At 35.0% G+C, this 18680-nt stretch overlaps 1 protein-coding gene across 1 annotated transcript in view; it reads left to right on the plus strand.

The window, feature by feature from the left end:
• ZDHHC17 (zinc finger DHHC-type palmitoyltransferase 17) overlaps nucleotides 1-18680 on the plus strand; it is a 97416-nt gene that overhangs the window by 51287 nt on the left and 27449 nt on the right. Inside the window, exons 4-8 of the mRNA XM_052640132.1 lie at nucleotides 95-172; nucleotides 725-869; nucleotides 5976-6040; nucleotides 6685-6847; nucleotides 13628-13753. Coding sequence (XP_052496092.1) covers nucleotides 95-172; nucleotides 725-869; nucleotides 5976-6040; nucleotides 6685-6847; nucleotides 13628-13753 — 577 coding nt within the window. The remainder of the gene's footprint in view (nucleotides 1-94; nucleotides 173-724; nucleotides 870-5975; nucleotides 6041-6684; nucleotides 6848-13627; nucleotides 13754-18680) is intronic.

Below are 18680 nucleotides of genomic sequence, written 5' to 3' on the forward strand. Positions count from 1 at the left end.
GACCTAAAATAAAGAATCATTTCTTTACTTTTTGTATAATTTCTTAAAATTGAACATGGAAATTGTCTCAATTATTTAACATTTTGTCTTATAGATACTATATTTCGAAAGGTGCTATTGTGGATCAACTTGGAGGAGACCTAAATTCAACCCCATTACACTGGGCCACAAGGTTTACATTTACTTCTGGACTTTTTTCCTCTTTTAGCAACTTTTTAAAAGAATGATATGCTGAAATGAATGGGAGAACTTGTGCTGGTAGCTAATATCAATAATGTACTCACTTACTGCTGTCCAGGGTTACTTGTGTTGAAAGCAAAGTTTATTGTCCGAAGTGTCCTTTAGGAATTAACCATGCTGATGTTAATCCAGTTAATTTTAAGATGGGGTTAAATTTTGGAATACTTTTGCAGTCTGTATATGTTTATAGTGAAAGAAGTGTCTAGTTTAAGGTCATATTGGAATAGGATTAATAGAATATGGTAACTATTTAATACATATTTAAAGAAGTTATGAGTATAAATTTTCAAAGACTTTTATACCAGTTAAGACTTAAGAACATAAAATCCTAAATGTGTCTTGACGTATATTTGTTTTAAAATAACATAAAATAAGGTTTTTCTAATCTTTTCTACCATTACCCTATTTTTTAAAAAAGATCTTTCCAGAGTTTCTTGTTTGAAATAACTTTATCTGTTTAAGTGTTTATTCTTTTATGTTTTAGACAAGGCCATCTATCTATGGTTGTGCAACTAATGAAATATGGTGCAGATCCTTCATTAATTGATGGAGAAGGATGTAGCTGTATTCATTTGGCTGCTCAGTTTGGACATACCTCAATTGTTGCTTATCTCATAGCAAAAGGACAGGTAAAAAAAATCACAATGGGGTAGATTTTAATCAAACTTTCTTCATGGTTTGAATACCTAAGATCATTGGTGTTAAGAAGTGTAACAGCCTAGTGATATTAAAATAGTACTTTCTGATGAATGAAGAGAGTAAATAAATGAGCTGTTTATTGTAGTTAACATAAAAATACAAAAACCAGTTATGATCCAGATAATGATTCGTTAAGTTGGGTTTTTTATTTCCAGTAGTGGTGGACATGAATTCCAGAAAGTAAGGGGGACAATTTAGGTTGTCTATTTTTTCCCCTTAATTACACCCTTTGAATATATTATCTGAATTCATGTAAACTATTTTGAACATATTACTGGTTGTTTTCTATATTAAGTCCCTCTCAAGGGGGATGCGTTCCTCTCTCATTTTCTCTGTTTCTGATGTATAAAATACTGCTGCTTACATGTCAGAAGAATTCTCATGATTTAAGTGGCTCTTCCTAATTACTCCTGAATATGTAGTGACTATAATCATATTAAATATTATCAGTTTATGTGTACCATGATTTTCTAATGGCAACTGTATTTTGTTAAAAGTTATATCACTTAATTTTTCTTTCATGAGATTTTTTTCTAGTTGTACTTAAACATTAGTTTTTTTAGCTAAGTATCTTATCATAAAATTAAGATAAATGATTTTAATTCAGTGTTGTTAAAATATATTTGTTATTTTAATGTAAAACATTCGATTCAGGATTTGAATAGTATTTATTTTATGAATCCTTTGAGGTATTTGCTGTTGACAGTGGCAGTCAGTGATGACTGTGTTGTACACTATTGTTAAGAAAAGGAGGCTGAGGCTGGTTAATTGTTGAAAGGAGGAGTTTTATCATCTGTTGCTGTGTTAAAGACTACCCTCTAAATCTGATGGTTTTAGAACAGCACCCACCATTATATTTCACAGTTCTCTGGGTTAACCGGGCTTGGCTGGGTGGTTCTTCTTGTGATGATGGCAGGGGGGACTTATATAGGGGCTCTGCTGGGCTGGAGAATGGCTCACTTGCATACCTTGTATCTTGATAGGAATGGCCAGAAGGCTGGGCTCACTTGGGATACCAGACAGCTAGGCCTCTCTCTTTCTCTCCATGCAGTCCCAGAATTTCTTCTTCTCCACAATACCCCTCCATGCGCTCTCTCTAGCAGGGAAACTTGGTGGTGCAGAGCTCCCCAGAGAGCAAAAGCAGAAGCTGTCTGACTTTTTAAAGGTTTTGAACCAGCATGGCAACATTTCTGCTCAATTCTGTCAGTTAAACCAAGTAACAGGGTCAACCTATGTTCATTGTGGGAACACAGAGGTTTGCACACCCTAAGAGGAGGTTTACTGGAAGCTGCCTTTGGAGACCAGCTACCAGGAGGGATCACTTTTGCTCTCCTACAGTTCCTTCTAGACTGGGGATAAGAGCAGTAGATGGCGCTGTTGCACATGACATTGTCTTTAGTGGCCGTCTCTATTACAGACATAAGTTTACAATGCATGTTCACCGTTTTCCTTCCAGTTTATAAGTGGGTAGGAATAGTGGAGTAAAGTTTTGACTCTTTTTGTTAATTTATTGATTTTTGAGGTGTAATCATTTTAACTCTGGCATAGTATGTAGGCTATAAAATTCTTAAAGGATAGAGTTTTTTGTCACAGTAACTTTTGTGCAGTAAATACATGATGATGTTAATGAATGTCTGACAGATAATTCGTTTTCTTTTTCATGAGTAATTTTTTTTTCCTGCTTACAATAGTAACATACTTACTGTAAAGTATTCAAACATAATTGAAAAGTATGGCTTAGAGAATGAAATCTCACCTTCCTTTACTTCCTCACCCCCACTGAGATCTCTTCCTCTAGTGGTTTACTATATATTTTTCCAGAATTTGTCAATGTGTATGCTAAAATATTATAGAAAGAAAACCCCTCTAATGTGCATTCCATTGTACTTTGAGTGGGTTCCAAAGTCCTTCTCTGGCCTATTGAACTGCGTGTGGTCAGCCCTGGAAACCTGTGATCTCATGTTCTGTCGTCTCTCCCTCCCTCACTGCTTTTACCACACCTGTCTTGCAGTTTGCTGAACAGCTGTGATAAGTTTTGTCATAAGGCTTTTGTGCCTGCTCTTCTTCTGCTTGGTATATCTTTTCTCAGTCACACAGTTCGCTCTCCTTTTCCCTCTCACTTTAATCAGATATTTGCTCAATTTTGATTAGTTCTGATTAGTTCCCAATTATAAGCAGTAATAAAATTATTGTATTTCTAATTCCTTCTTATTCTTCTCCGCCTTATTTTGTCATCAGTCAGTGATACTGTTTTTCTTAATGTTAACTTTGTTCTGATAAATATAACTTATATTTCTGTTACTTGATTTTTCAGCTCTAAATAATATTCTTTGGCTCATAGCTATTACAGGGTAGACACTCATTATGCTTTCTTTTCAGCCTTTTCCCACCCCCACCCCCCATTTTTTATCAATTGTGCCAAATTTACATCCTTAGAACATATAACATTTCCATTCGGTTTGTCATTCTACTCATCGCAATCGTTTCATTTTAGTTATTCTGTTAAATATGTTCAGTGCTCACTACCAATTCTTTTGAATGATTTTCAGGGGAAAATGCTAAGTAATGGAGCCCTGTTGATCATGGAATTCCCATAACCTTTTGATCTGGGCTTGTTAATTCTTCCTAATAGAGAATACTCATACGTCCAGGCTGAACTTGGAAAAGAAGTACCAAGTTTTAAATCCTGACCCAAAGAGAGAAAAGGTTGATTTTCATTTTTCTTTTAGTACTCTAGAGGTGTGGCATAGTTTTACATTTTTTATTTATTAACATTTTTAATACTGTCACTTTTTAAAAACGATAATGCAGAGACTTATGACTAAGAAGGAAGAAGATACTTCAACATGAGAATTTACATGTTTGTTTTAATTGGACGTCAAATTTAGTTGAGCTTTCTTGAAACCAGGGCAGTGAAGGAAGTAAAATAAGTGACAGTACTCAACTCTCATGTAAGAAACAAGGAAGTTTGTCATTTCTTCAGAGAAGGTTTTAAGATTTTTATTGGGAAAAAAAAACCATGTATAATGTAAATATTGAGTGAGGTTACATGAAATATTCCCAACAACACCTAGAATAAATTTAGAAATGGATTTGTAGTGATAAGGCACAACATTTAACTATAGTTTTCATGAGACAGACTGAAACTAGTGATGTCCAAGGAGGATATGTTATCACTTGTCTCGGCTTTTTTTCTCTTTACCTCAATATATGTGGACATTGGAGACACACTCCCATCAGTGAGAGTGGCTTACAGAGAACTGTACGTAGAGTTATGAAGTGTTCTAACAGTGCACTCACTATAACTGTGTTCTCTCCGCTGGGTGGTAGATTAGATAACATATGTTGGATAACATCTGCAGGTTTGATGTAGTCCAGGAATAGGAGATGGGGACAGGACGAAGAGGAAACAATTTTTATTGAATGTCTGTTATAGAATTAGGTTGCCTTACACACATCATTCCATTTAATCATCACAGGGATCTCATGAAGCCATTATTTGTATTCACATTTGTAGATGGGAAAGCTGAGGTTCAGAGAATTATAGTAATTTTGCCAATTTTACAGTTATTAAGTGATGGAGCTAGGAATTCAAAATCATGTCTGTCTTGTTCTAACGCCCATGCCTTTCCCAAGCCTAGAAGAGTAGATAGGTAAACTTGTCTTTTCATTTAACAGATGGTTTTTGATTATTCTCCATGCCCCGAAAAGTAGATACAAAGATGATTTTAAAACAATTTTGATCTTTAAAGAAGTCCTGTTCTAGTTAATGAGACAGATGCCTCAGGTACATAGCAGAATCGAGCCAAATTGATTGCTGGAGTGGGTCAAGAGAAAGAATTTTAGGGAAGTGAAACAAATAGAGTCTCTGATACATTAGCATGTCTTAAAAGAAGATTTAGATAACTTGAGAAAAGTTAGGGTTGAATAGGTTGTAGTTTTAATTCTAATTTGCTAAAAAGAAAAAAAAAGAAGCAAAAGGGAGAAAAAAATAAGAGTACCAAGGAAAGCAAAAAGCTGGGTAGGAGAGAAAAAGTAATTATGCTTTCTACATAACTTTGTTGGGAATAGTATTCATATATAGTTATAATAATGTAAGCATCAAATATTTACAGAACCTGAATTATTATCTCTTCAGAGGAAGGACTAGGAAAGGTGCATGCCTGTGATGGGGCAGTGAGAAGAGAGAGAGAACATGCCATTTTACATGCTGAGGTTGTGTAAAATATGGATGTTGAGGATAATGCCTGAAACTGAAAAATCAAAAAGTGCCAATTCAGGTTTTTTATTTTAAGTATGTGGGAGTAAAAAGCACAATAAATAATGAGTTTTTAAAAAATGAAAATGGTAGGGACTAAGACAAAGGATTGCTTTATTACCTTGCTTTTTCACCACAGACTTTGTAGAGATAGTTAATTCTAAAAATATTTGTGCATAGTGACATAGTGATAAGAAGCATTTTAAAACAAGGAACAAATTCAGTAAATTTTAGTAGATTCAGAACATTTGACTCTTTTAAAATTTATTGAATTTATTCTATGTTTTAAAATGACTAGAAATAAACAGGGTCTTATTATTCCCTCATATCATGAATTAATATAAATAAGTTTTTCAGAGACATAAGTCATTTATTTAATCTGTCCATTGTGGGTGAAAGATCAGGGGTAGGTCAAGATCTTTAAAAGGCTGAGTGAAGCATCTTAAAAGAGAAAACTATAAATAAAAATTAATTAAATATTAAATATATGTTTTTATTTATAAATAAGTAACATATATATCCATATTAATTTGAATATTTAATAATAATAAATATTGAATAGTTTTACTTTAAAGTTAAGAAAGGAAAAGTTTCATAAATCAGCCTTGACTGAGTGGTGTCCTCATGTTGGCTTCTTTTGTAATGTGTAAATTACGTTTTTCTAAGTACATGTGGTAGGGACTTAGACATTTTTACTGTCTGACTTTTTACTCTGTCAGGATGTAGATATGATGTAAGGACTTAGACATTTTTACTGTCTGACTTTTTACTCTATCAGGATGTAGATATGATGGATCAGAATGGGATGACGCCTTTAATGTGGGCAGCTTATAGAACACATAGGTATGTAACCATTATAAAATACTTATTCAGATCATTTTCAGCATGATAAAATGTAAAACAAGTGATGAGGAAAAGCAATTAATGTTATACTTATTAATATTTAAAATTCTTACAATGAATACATAGTATATAACACAGATTATCCTTTTGGATATTTTGAGTCTTTATGTTTACCTTTATGTTGGCAATTGTTGTACCCTTAAGGTAGTCTTAAGCAGTTTCCAAGAATGGAAGATGCTACCTTCTTATTAAAAGTATAACTCATTTTTTATATGACTGGCATATTGGCAAGTTTAACATTAATAAGTTGCCTTAAATCATTTTTGGAACAATCTAGATTTAAATTTAAAATTTTAATTGTTTAAGTATTTAAATACTAATGACATTAACTCCATGATGTAGAACATAAACATCAGGACCAGGTGTGCTCTCTCTTGGAACTAGTTTACGTTCTGTGATGTAGAACATACTTAATTCTTCATGTTAAAAATGTTGTCTCATTACTCATTATAAAGTGGTCGAAAATAGGTTAGAATAGAAGTGTTCCAAGATGGAATATAACCACAATCAGTTTAGTGTCTGTAATGATTTCTATAATTGAAATTAGGGTTGTTGTTGTTGTTGTGTTTTTTTTTCCTTTTCAGTGTGGATCCAACTAGATTGCTTTTAACATTCAATGTTTCAGTTAACCTTGGTGACAAGTATCACAAAAACACTGCTCTGCATTGGGCAGTACTAGCAGGGAATACCACAGTCATTAGTCTTCTTCTGGAAGCTGGAGCTAATGTTGATGCCCAGAATATCAAGGTAAAAATAGCCTTTATTGATTGTGCTTTGTGAAATGTGATTACCAAGATTGGAATTCTTTAATAAAACTTAGGTTTTTTAATAGACTGTCAGAGGTGGAAGAAACTTGACTTACTCTCAACCCTTTGCTTCCATGCAAGAATTTGTTTTGAAAAACTAATTTATTTATTTTCGTCTTTTAGTATTGAAATATTTTTCAGATTTTGGTGACCTTTTCATTAGTGAATTCTTACTGACTTTTATCTCTTAATAGCTGAATAGATAGTTTTCTGATTTCTTTAAGAAGATTATTGCACTAAGATCCCACATGTGGCACCACGTAACCTAAATAAATAATATCATTGCAGAGAATCACAGATTTTTATCCCAAGTATGCATAATAACTTTGAGTAATTTCTTGACTTGGTCATTAATTATCTTATTTTTATAAAGGTCAAGACCTTTACATTTGATAATCACCTCTGTGATATTTGTAGGAGAATTTCTCTCCCCTAAATGCTGGAGTAATCCAAAAAAAATGTACCCCAAAAGTATACAAAACGCTAACATTTACACTCTGAGCATTTTAGAAATTTATACACATTTTTATGAATACCTGCAAGAAAATTCTGTTGATAATCTTAAATTTTGGTTAACCATTCTCAGTGTTAAAGCTTGTCTTTTAGCAACAGACTTTTTCTGTGAAATGGCTTTAAAATTTTAAACATCTTTTAATAATGTGCCTTCTTAAATAACTTTGTACTTATTAACAAATGTTGTTTAATTTTGACTATAAGCCATAGTATTTTCTTAGTCATGCCTCTTAAATTTCTAAGGAATATATGCTATTTAAATATTAAAGGAATTTGAAAAGCATAATAATCTAAATTTGGCAATCAAAAAGTTGGTTATCTCCTGCTGGATCCGGGCATCTTTTTATGTAGCAGTGAATAGTTCTTTCTCTGTTTGATGACTCTGAGAAGATTAAACTACTAAAATAAAATAGCTTAGACTAATTTATTTACGATTACAACCAATTTTTAGAAATGAGTCTCTAACTGAAAGTACTTAGTTAAAAGTTAATATCAAATATCTTATTGGAAACACTAAGAAATTGAGAAAAGCATGTATTTTCTTTTACCTTTTTTCAATTTCAAGTCTTTTTGTCTCTATCCAAAGTGATCAGAATGGTCTAGTTACCTGCTGGTAAATTTATGGAAAGAGGACAGTCAACTTACCCTCATGTCTGACGTGTGATGAGCACTCCTTTAAATTTTGTTGACCGAATGAAGATTCTTGTCTTGAGCTTCACCCCTAGGCTGGTTTTCATGACTGTGGTGGCATACTTCTCTGCCACTTCTGAAATCATAGAGAGAAATTTTCGCTTTTCCAAACATTCTAAAGTAGGAAGTTCTGAAAAATTCGTAACATTGTAATCAGTAAATTAGGCTGATCCCAAGGCCTGAAGAAAAAGAAGGGAGGAGTTTGACTAACCCTAACCAGTGTCCCTATGAGAAAAATTAACGAGATGACCTTATATTTTATGATCTGAATTGCTTTAGAGTGTGATTTTTCTTCTCTTAGCTACTGGATAGCCATTCCTAAAGTGAGTCATTGCCTCAGGAATACATTTCCAGTATTTAGTGTTATATTTTAACCAGTTTCACTATGGCAAATAGTGTATGTCCATAGACTTTGCAAGAATCATATAGATATGTTGAAATTACAGTAGTACCAAAGAATTATGACAAAGTGACGGCACAGTTTTATAATTTGAAACTAGTAGTATGTATTTTCAGAGCATTTAAAATGATCTTTTCTTAGCATATAAAAGTTTAGATAACTTTTCATGAACTTCAGTCATGAACTTTTAAGTATTTGAGATGTGGTTTGTAAGTTTAATGTCCTTTCATCTGGTACTCAAAATTAACCATTGTATAAACTTTTGATAAGCTTTTGGCTTCCCAGGCAGCTCGGTGATTAAGAGTCTGACTGCCAGTGCGGGAGACTGATGGGCTACCATCCACGGGGTCACAAAGAGTCAGACATGACCGAGTGACTAACGCTTTCACTTTCATACAACTCCAGGTGTAGAACATGATGATTTGACATGTGTACACCTTGCGAAATGACCAACATGTCCAGTAAACATCTATCACCATCACAGTGACAAATTTCTCTTTTCCTGTGATGTCAACCCCTCAAGATTTGGGCTTCCCAGATGGACATAGTGGTAAAGAACCTGCCTGTCAGTGCAGCGTACCTAAGAGACACGGGTTTGATCCCTGGGTCAGGAAGATCCCTTGGAGGTGTGGTGGGGTGGGGGGATGGCAACCCACTCCAATATTCTTGCCTAGAGAATCCCATGGACAGGGGAGCCTGGGTTGCAAAGAGTTGGACACAACTAGAGTGACTTAGCACGCAGATGATGCAAACCCTCGAGGTATTCACTCTTAGTGACTTCTGAATATGCACCAGAGTATTGGTAACTGTGGGCTTCACTAGGGGCTCAGTTGTGAACAGCCTGCCTGCCAGTGCAGGAGATGTGACTTCCCGTCCCCGGGTGGGGAAGATCTCCTGGAGGAGGAAGTGGCAACCCCTCCAGTATTCTTGCCTGGAGAATCCCACGGACCGAGGAGCCTGGCGAGCTGCAGTCTATGCAGCTGCACAAGAGTTGGACCTGATTTAGCAGCTAGATAACAGCAGTTATTAACTATAGTGTCATGCATTATATCCTCGTGACTTCTTTTTTTTTTAGAACTGGCAGTTTATACCTTGGACTCCCTTCGCTAATCTCCCCAACTTCCCACACTGTCTCCCTCTGGCACTCAGCAGTCTGTTCTCTGTATTTATGAGCTTGCGTTTTGTTGATGTTTTGTTTTTAGATTCCACATGTAAGTGGTATCATAAGGTATTTGTCATTCTTCTGACTTAATTGAAGTGACACTGTTTTTAAAGGAAATAAAGTCTAAGGAGTTGCTTCAGTTGCTCAGGGAGCATTTAAACTTTCAGAGTAAAAGCAATCTTTTTAACCACACTGGTTAAAAAATAGATTTTTGTTTAAAACTGTAATTTTAATGTGATTAAAAGGGTGAAATAAGTATCAAATACCTTTTCTACTGGAATCTGGCATTCCTAATATGCTGAAGTCTAGTCACCTTCTAGTGGAGAGCGTTCATTCATCCAACAAATGTTTGTTCAATGCTGGGCAGTCAGTGCTTAAGACAGACAAAGTCCCTATTCTCTCAGAAAATTACACTGTATTAAGGAAATAGATGATAAGTAAATTAACAAACACACTCACAGAGGCAAATGTGGTCATGATGAGGGCTAAGGGGGCTGTGTCAGGTGAGAGTGATTTGTGAATGTCTCTGAGACAGGGACCAGTTAGATATATGAGAAAATACTTCACATGTAGAGGAACCTACAAGTGTGAGGTCCAAGGCCAGGAATAAGCTTGTCATGTTAGAGGCGTAGAAATGACAGCTTTGACCAAGCAAGAGTCACTGAGAGAGATAGGTACCAGGCCATGATAAAGTACTTTAACTGTATTCTCAGTCATGAGAAGTAGTTGGAAAGATTTTTGTAGAATTGTTACATAATCTTAGTGTTTAAAATATTTTTTAAAAATTGCTTTGTTATTTGGAGAATATATTGAAGAATTAAGAAAGTGAAAGGGGATGTATTAAGATCAGTTTGGTTCTTGTAATAAATCAGGCAAGTGATAATGTTACTTTTGCCTGAGATTGAAGTGATGGAGAAAAATGAATGATTTGGGAAATGATAATTTAGAGCAGAAAAGAAAAGGTAGATTAAAAATGAAGGTGAAAGAAAAAATATCAATGATTCAGTTTTGGTTTGAATAACTGAGTGTCTTGTGATATATGTTGAAATTGTGAAAATGGAAGGAAATAAGCTTTTTTGGGGCAACAGGACTTGGTTCTGTTTTAGTCATATATAATTTGAGATGGTACCTTTTAGCTTTGTGGAATGTCACATAGCTATGTGAAAAATTCGTTAAATAAAAAAAAAAACCAACCTAGATTGTTTGTCCTGGAATTTGACGGATTAAGTTGATTTATAGCTGTGTATTTTTCCTTTTTTTCATTTTAAGCCTTAAGAAAGTCTGGTGATAAACATGAATTGTACCAAGATGGAGCCTGTAAATCTGGATATGGCTTTAATAGCTAATAAAAGTTACATTCGTCAAAGAATATGAAAAATTATACTTTATGTTATAGTATTTAACTATTGATTATTTCTTCTAAAATAGCTATTTCCTAAATAAAATTAAGCATAAGTTTCTTAGGAATCTGTCTTTATATCCTTGTAAATTAGTTATTTGAGTGTTTCAGTTCTTTTAATATATAAACAAATGATTCTTTTATCAAAATAATAACTTATTTTGGAGACATTATTAAATGATAGATCACTTTAAAATGACTAATTTTATCCTTAGAAGGATTAGGAATGACCATATACCCTCAATTAGAGGTTCTTAATCTGGGGCCCACCAGTGGATTTTGGTTAAGGGGTAGGTCTTTGAGCTCTAATATTGTTAATGAATAAAGTATCAGCATTTTTCTGGCGAGGAAGTCGCCAGACTTTCATCAGACATGCCTTAAAAGAGTTTAAAAACCATGTCCCTAATTAATGGTGACAAAGAATAAATCTTCTGAGATAGTAATAATAGTGGGAGAGAGTGATTTGAGATACTTAGACTTTAAGAAAAATGACCTATGCAGTAATCCCTTTTCATGGTAGCATCTCATTTGTGGATTTAAAAAATATATTTCACCTCCTTACACATGTTTTTGGTTGATAAATTCAGATGAATTGAGTTTGGGGAGGGCAATTAATCTTGAGTGCTGCCTATATATTTATAATTTTTTCTTTCTAAAATTATCAAAGGACATAATTTTTAGCTTGTGCAAAATGTAAAATTCCTGAGCTTTGTTAATTAATATATTGAAAGACTTTTGTATGGTTTCTTGAAAAGAACTAAGAAACTATTTTCAGAAAATAGTTTTCATTACCTCTTAGGTACCCGACCTTGATGGTCTCCAAGGAAGAACTTTCCTTAGATTTAATAATGAAATTCAACCTCACTTAGGCAAAAAGTGGTCTTCCACCTTCCATAGTGTTTATCTCACCAAAACCCCTGAAGGTCTTTTCTTACTAGTCAATTACATGCTCTAATACTCCATGATTCTTGTTACTGCTCATGTTATCACTTGCTGTTTTGGCTAACACATGGAGTGTTCAAATATAGACTTGACCTGGAACCTTGGTTTTAGTAGAATTTTTAAAATTAATTGCTTGTTTGTTTTGCCAGCTGAATAAAAGAACTGTACAAAAGTAGTCAGACGACTAGAGGAGCAGTTGAAAGGCTTCTTAAAGCGCCCTCCATCTTTTTATCTAGGCGATCCTTAGGTGTCACATGGCCCTGTAGTGGAAGGGATGCTCAGCTGGACCGAGGCAACCGCAGGATATTCTCTGGGAGTTGTTGCCCAAGGGAGTGCTTTTATTCAGGTAATCTTTCAGTTTGGTTCTGACAACCTAGGTGATAGAATTTTGGAGTAGGTAAGGGGACATTTTAAAGTAAATATCCCTGTTTGTGGAAGATTCACCTAAGTTAGCCCATTTCTTATTAAATACTATTGATCTTTTTATTAAAGGATTGGTTAGGCTTTTTGTTTTTATAGTTGTGTTGCTATTGCTGTTGCTCTTGGTGGTAGTGGTGTGTTTATTTTGTTGTTTGATTCTTTATTTTTCAGTGTTTTTTAAAAATTGAATAAACTGTATTCCATATTTGATTAATAATTATCCCTCATGAGTAAGGCACCCAGGCCTCCTTATTTCTTTATTTTCATCCAGTTTTTAAAAATAAAATTTCAGTACTTTTTCCCATTTTTAAAGTAATTTTGAATATTCATCCTTAATTCTTAAAATTTTGGCAAACAAAATTATTTTTTCTTTTTAAGGAAGTAGATAAAAGTGGAGACTATGAAATAGAATAAAAATGTAGGTATATAACTACCAAAAGGAGAAATATGATTTTTAATTAATAAAGGCATAAAGAAGCATAAATTTAGAATTGGGGACACTCATTTCTTGTTTCTTCCTTTAAAATGTTTTAGTTTTGGTCATTTATACTTCCTGGCATTCTTTTTCTTGCAAGTAAAGGGAGCTTCAAGTCTCTAACATGAGTTTAACTCTTTTGTTACTGCCCTAGTTCTCTTTGGAAGTTTCTGGATGGGTGAATGAATTTAACATGATCAAGAATACCAACATAATAGTAGAAGAAGTGGCAGTTTTCTCTTTTTCTCCTCTCTTCTTTTCTCTAGACTTCTTTCGTCACTAAAATTAAACAGAGACATTTCTGGCAGTTTGGTATTATAGCAGGATGGTTTGTAGCAATTACTATTCCTAATGAAACCCTTAAAGAATTTAGAATAACTGCATAAACTTAGTGATAGCCTCTGATCCAGCAGGTGCTAAAATACCTACTTTTTGATTACTCTCTAAAATAAGTAAAAATGCAAGCCAGAAATAGTCTGTAGAATAGGATGTGTAAATATATTTTCTGAATGTACCTTAAGTGGAAAAGCATAAGTAATATATAATTTAGAGTCTTTTAGTAATTGACTTTGCCAAATGTAAAAACAATGTTAATGAATTAATAGTGCTGTCCGTTTATCTTTGTGAAAGTGCTTTAATTTTAGCTAGTAACTAAAATATTCTACTTTTTCTTTGTTTTCTTTTTTTTTTAATGTGAATTTCTTCTGCTTATATCATCAGGGCGAATCAGCACTTGATTTGGCAAAGCAGAGAAAAAATGTGTGGATGATCAACCATCTGCAAGAGGCACGGCAAGCAAAGGGATATGACAATCCATCCTTCCTTAGAAAGCTGAAAGCTGATAAGGTAAATCCGTGACTGAAGATTTTCAACAGAGAGTCTTTTTGAGTAAAATTCATAAGCACATTTTCTCAGCGTGTGTATAGGCTTTAGTCTTGGCACTGGCCAGTGCAGTGTTTTAAAGTATTATTTCACCCAGCTAAATAAAGGTAGAGACCAAAGTTTTAAGAAGGATGGGTATATGTGAAATTGTTTAGATGCCTGTTCACTGCTAACATAAACTTTAATTCAGCTGGCCTTTGTTAAGTTTTTATAGAGAGATAATAAAACTTTTCCTTCTAAGTGTATTTGTTAGTATAATAATAATAAATTGTGAAAAATCTTAGTCCTTATATATTTTGAAACTACTTACATCTCTATAGTTAATTTAAGCCTTCCATTCTTTTGTAATATGTTGTAACTTTCGTTGAGAGAGAGAAACTTATTATTCTATTCTCTATAGAAAGCTCATTTTAAATCTTCCATAAAATCTTCAGTTTTAAACTGTGTGATTTTTGCCCTTAATTGTCTAATTGTATGACTTCAAAACTAAGAACATTTTCCCCAAAAGAAGGATCTGTATTCCTGAAAAATTTATTTCCTTAAAAGGAAAGACTAGCTGACTGATAGTTTTTGGTATTTCTGAATAATTGATGAGATATTTGCTGACTTGTCAGTAATCACAAGTTGAATGGCATTACGCCTTGGGCATCATATATGTCTTATTCAGGCGGTTCTAATGGTGATACTTTTATATAAAGTTAACACTGATCTATCTGTTACCAAAACAAAATAAGTTTGGGGTAAAGGAAAACAGATTTGAAAGCATGCCTCATTGATATGTAGGATTTAGACTTCCTTAATGTCCTAATGAGCTGAAAAGTCCATTGGTCCACTACTTAGACATCAGAAGAATTAGATTTGTAGTTTATAAACTTGGCCATTTTCAGCCCCATATATGAGTCTGAGAAGCAGTTTTTGCATGTCATATCATCTTTTCATTTTACTATTTAGATATGATATTAAAAATAGTTAATTATTTATTGAGTTGGCCCCAAAGTTTCTTCTGGTTTTTCCATACAGTGTTATGGAAACTTTTAAACAAACTTTTTGGCCACCCCAATACTCTGACGTCGCTCTGTCCTCCAGGATTTAGAGCAGTTTTGCTCAACAGAGTAAAAAATGGCTAATTTCTCATAATAACTAGGCCACTAATAAAAATGTCTTTTGTTGCTCTGGAACGCCTCATTATCTTTGTGCTTTCATTTGCTTAGTGAAGTTTTAGATGTTTATAAAAGTATTTATTATAGCAGTAATGAACTGTATATCAGGGTTATGTGTTTGAATACAGTTTCTTTTAAGAAGAGAGCTGCATTAAAAAGTTCTGCACAATTTTATTAACATTTGTGTATATTAATGTGATCAGTTCAGAAGTTGTATATTCCTGGTTTTTTTGTTTAAGCTTTTTTGCATTAGTAGCTTTAAAAATATTATGTAATCTAAAGCAATCACTAGATAAAAATTCATGATTTCATTAACTGGGGCTTTGTGAAATTAAATATTTGCATTTGTATAGACTATTCTCTTTCCATCTCACATTAGAAAAATTTAAATTATGAACATGACTGGATTTGCTAGTCTGTGAAGTATGTTCTGTATTTAAAACTAAACAAGAGAACGCCCAAGACTCAATAGCTTTTTACTAAAAATAAGTCAGCCCAAAAAGAAAAAAAATTATTTTTGGACACTGATAGTAGACAGATATGAAAGGAATCTTGATGAGTTATAAGGAAATCTCTAAATTAGTGTTTCTCAACATTTAAAAACCCAGGATCCCTTCTGTTAGCAGTGAAAATCTCACAAGTATTACTCTCTAATGTTTTTTATTAATTATGTGAAAATAAATCTGGGAAGATGGAGTAGTTGTATTTTTCCCTATTCCTTCTTGCCAAGTACAACTAAAGAACCTGGATATTATGTACAAAACAAATATAGGAAGACTGAGGATGGAGAGAAGAAGGCAAGAGAGTTAGGGAGCTAAGGATCCAAAGAGTAACGTGGTGGTGAGTTCCCTCCTTTTTCTTTTTTTGCTTCATATTTTCCAGAAGAGGAACTGACAAGGCCAACAACCCAGAATCATGAATGGGTACAGACTAAAACAGCTCCCCCAAAAGCTTGCCCTTAAACCAAAGACCATAAAAGAGACAGCATATTTGGCAAGGTAGAAACTTTTAGAAAATAAATTTCTGCTACAGCCAGAAACAACAGAAAAAACTGTGGACCCACCCTGACTCGAACCAGCAAAGACCTAGCTTTCCAGCCTTACCGTGCTACAGTGATGTGCCCCAGGTTCTCTCCTGGGGTGGGGTCAGGGAAGGTTGGGTAGAGAGCCGGGGTTTTCGTCCACACACGCTGTCAGTGAGCTCCCTTCCCCTGCTGTGTTAGTGGCGATCATGTAGGAAACAGGAATGGGGCACTCCCAGCCAGGGAGGTCACCAGTGAGGGGCACTGGGGACTTGGGAGCCCCACCTCTGCCCTTCAGTAATGAGGAAGCCCCTCCTCAGTGTCAGTGAAGGCCCGCTTGGCAGCCTGGACTTCACCTAACCTGCCAGTAATGAGAAGGTGTTCCTCTGCCTGCATCAGAGGAATCCACACGAACGGTTTAAATACGATCCAGTGTCTCATAATACCCCAAATGTCTAGGTTTCAAAAAGAAGTTGTTCATCAAAACAAGAATCAAGAAGATCCGACTGAATGAAAAGAGAATCATTAAATGCCAGTGTAATATCAAAGATGTTAGAATTATGTGACAAAAGATTTTAAAACAATCATCATAAAAAGCCTTCAGTGAATACTTATGAGCACACTTGAAACAAGTGAAAAATAGAGGCTTAGTGAAGAAATAGAAATATAGAAATAGACTGTAAATAAGAACCAAATGGAAATTGTAAAACTGAAAATAACCAAAAAATTTTTAAAAGTCAGTGGATGAGTTCAACAGCAGAAGAGAAGAGAAAAGAATCAATGACCTTGAAGACAACAAAAGGAAATAAACGATGAAAACAAACAGAAAAGAACCTTAGGGGCCTGTGGTTATAACAGTATATCTAACATTGATATGATTGGGGTTCCAGAAGAAAAGAGGGTGGGGCTGAAAACATGCTTAAAGATATAATGGCCAAAAAATCCCCAAATTTTGCAAAAGACAGACTTGTAGGTTAACAAGTAGAACAAACCCTGAACAGATTAAACTCAATAAAATCCAGACTGAATGTATCATAGTGAAACTTCTGGAAGCTAAAGACCAAAAAATAAAAATCTTAAACACCCCTTACCAGTAGGGATAAAACCATTCAGTAATAGTGGATTTCTATTCAGCTGCTGCATTTTCCAAATGCCAGATGGAAAGAACTATCAATTCAGAATCCTATATCCAGTGAAAATATGTTTCAGGAGTGAAGGAGAAGAACACGTTTTTAGATAAAAGAAAAGTCAGAATTTGTAGACAGCTCAAACTACCGCACAGTTGCACTCATCTCACATGCTAGTAAAGTAATGCTCAAAATTCTCCAAGCCAGGGTTGAGCAGTACGTGAACTGGGAACTTCCAGATGTTCAAGCTGGTTTTAGAAAAGGCAGAGGAACCAGAGATCAAATTGCCAACATCTGCTGGATCATCGAAAAAGCAAGAGAGTTCCAGAAAAACATCTATTTCTGCTTTATTGACTATGCCAAAGCCTCTGACTGTGTGGATCACAATAAACTGTGGAAAATTCTTCAAGAGGTGGGAATACCAGACCACCTGACCTGCCTCTGGAGTACGTCAAGGCTGTATATTGTCACCCTGCTTATTTAACGTCTATGCAGAGTACATCATGAGAAACGCTGGACTGGAAGAAGCACAAGCTGGAATCAAGATTGCCGGGAGAAATATCAATAACCTCAGATATGCAGATGACACCACCCTTATGGCAGACAGTGAAGAGGAGCTAAAAAGCCTCTTGATGAAAGTGAAAGAGGAGAGTGAAAAAGTTGGCTTAAAGCTCAACATTCAGAAAACGAAGATCATAGCATCTGGTCCCATCACTTCATGGGAAATAGATGAGGAAACAGTGGAAACAGTGTCAGACTTTATTTTGGGGGCTCCAGAATCACTGCAGATGGTGATTGCAGCCATGAAATTAAAAGACGCTTACTCCTTGGAAGAAAAGTGATGACCAACCTAGATAGCATATTCAAAACAGAGACATTACTTTGCCAACAAAGGTCCATCTAGACAAGGGTATGGTTTTTCCAGTGGTCATGTATGGATGTGAGAGTTGGATTTTGAAGAAAGCTGAGTGCTGAAGAATTGATGTTTTTGAACTGAGGTGTTGGAGAAGACTCTTGAGAGTCCCTTGGACTGCAAGGAGATCCAACCAGTCCATTCTGAAGGAGATCAGCCCTGGGATTCCTTTGAAAGGAATGATGCTAAAGCTGAAACTCCAGGACTTTGGCCACCTCATGTGAAGAGTTGACTCCTTGGAAAAGACTCTGATGCTGGGAGGGATTGGGGGCAGGAGGAGAAGGGGACGACAGAGGATGAGATGGCTGGATGGCATCACGGACTCAATGGACGTGAGTCTGAGTGAACTCCGGGAGTTGGTGATGGACAGGGAGGCTTGGCATGCTGCGATTCATGGGGTCGCAAGGAGTCGGACACGACTGAGCGACTGAACTGAACTGAGTCCTGCCCTGAAAGTGGCTAAGAGGCGTTCTTTAGACAGACAGGAAGTGATAAAAGAAAGACTCTTGGAACATAATGTCAAGTAAGCAAAATTGCAGGCAGATACAGTAGACTTCCTTCTTGTTCTGCCTCTGCCAAACTACGTGACAGTCGGAACAAACATCACAGTATTGTTTGCTGTGGATCTGAATGCATGTAGAAAACAGTTTTGAGACAGCTTATATTGTAG

Source organism: Budorcas taxicolor, chromosome 5, assembly GCF_023091745.1.
Source record: "Budorcas taxicolor isolate Tak-1 chromosome 5, Takin1.1, whole genome shotgun sequence".
Taxonomy (NCBI): Eukaryota; Metazoa; Chordata; class Mammalia; order Artiodactyla; family Bovidae; genus Budorcas; species Budorcas taxicolor.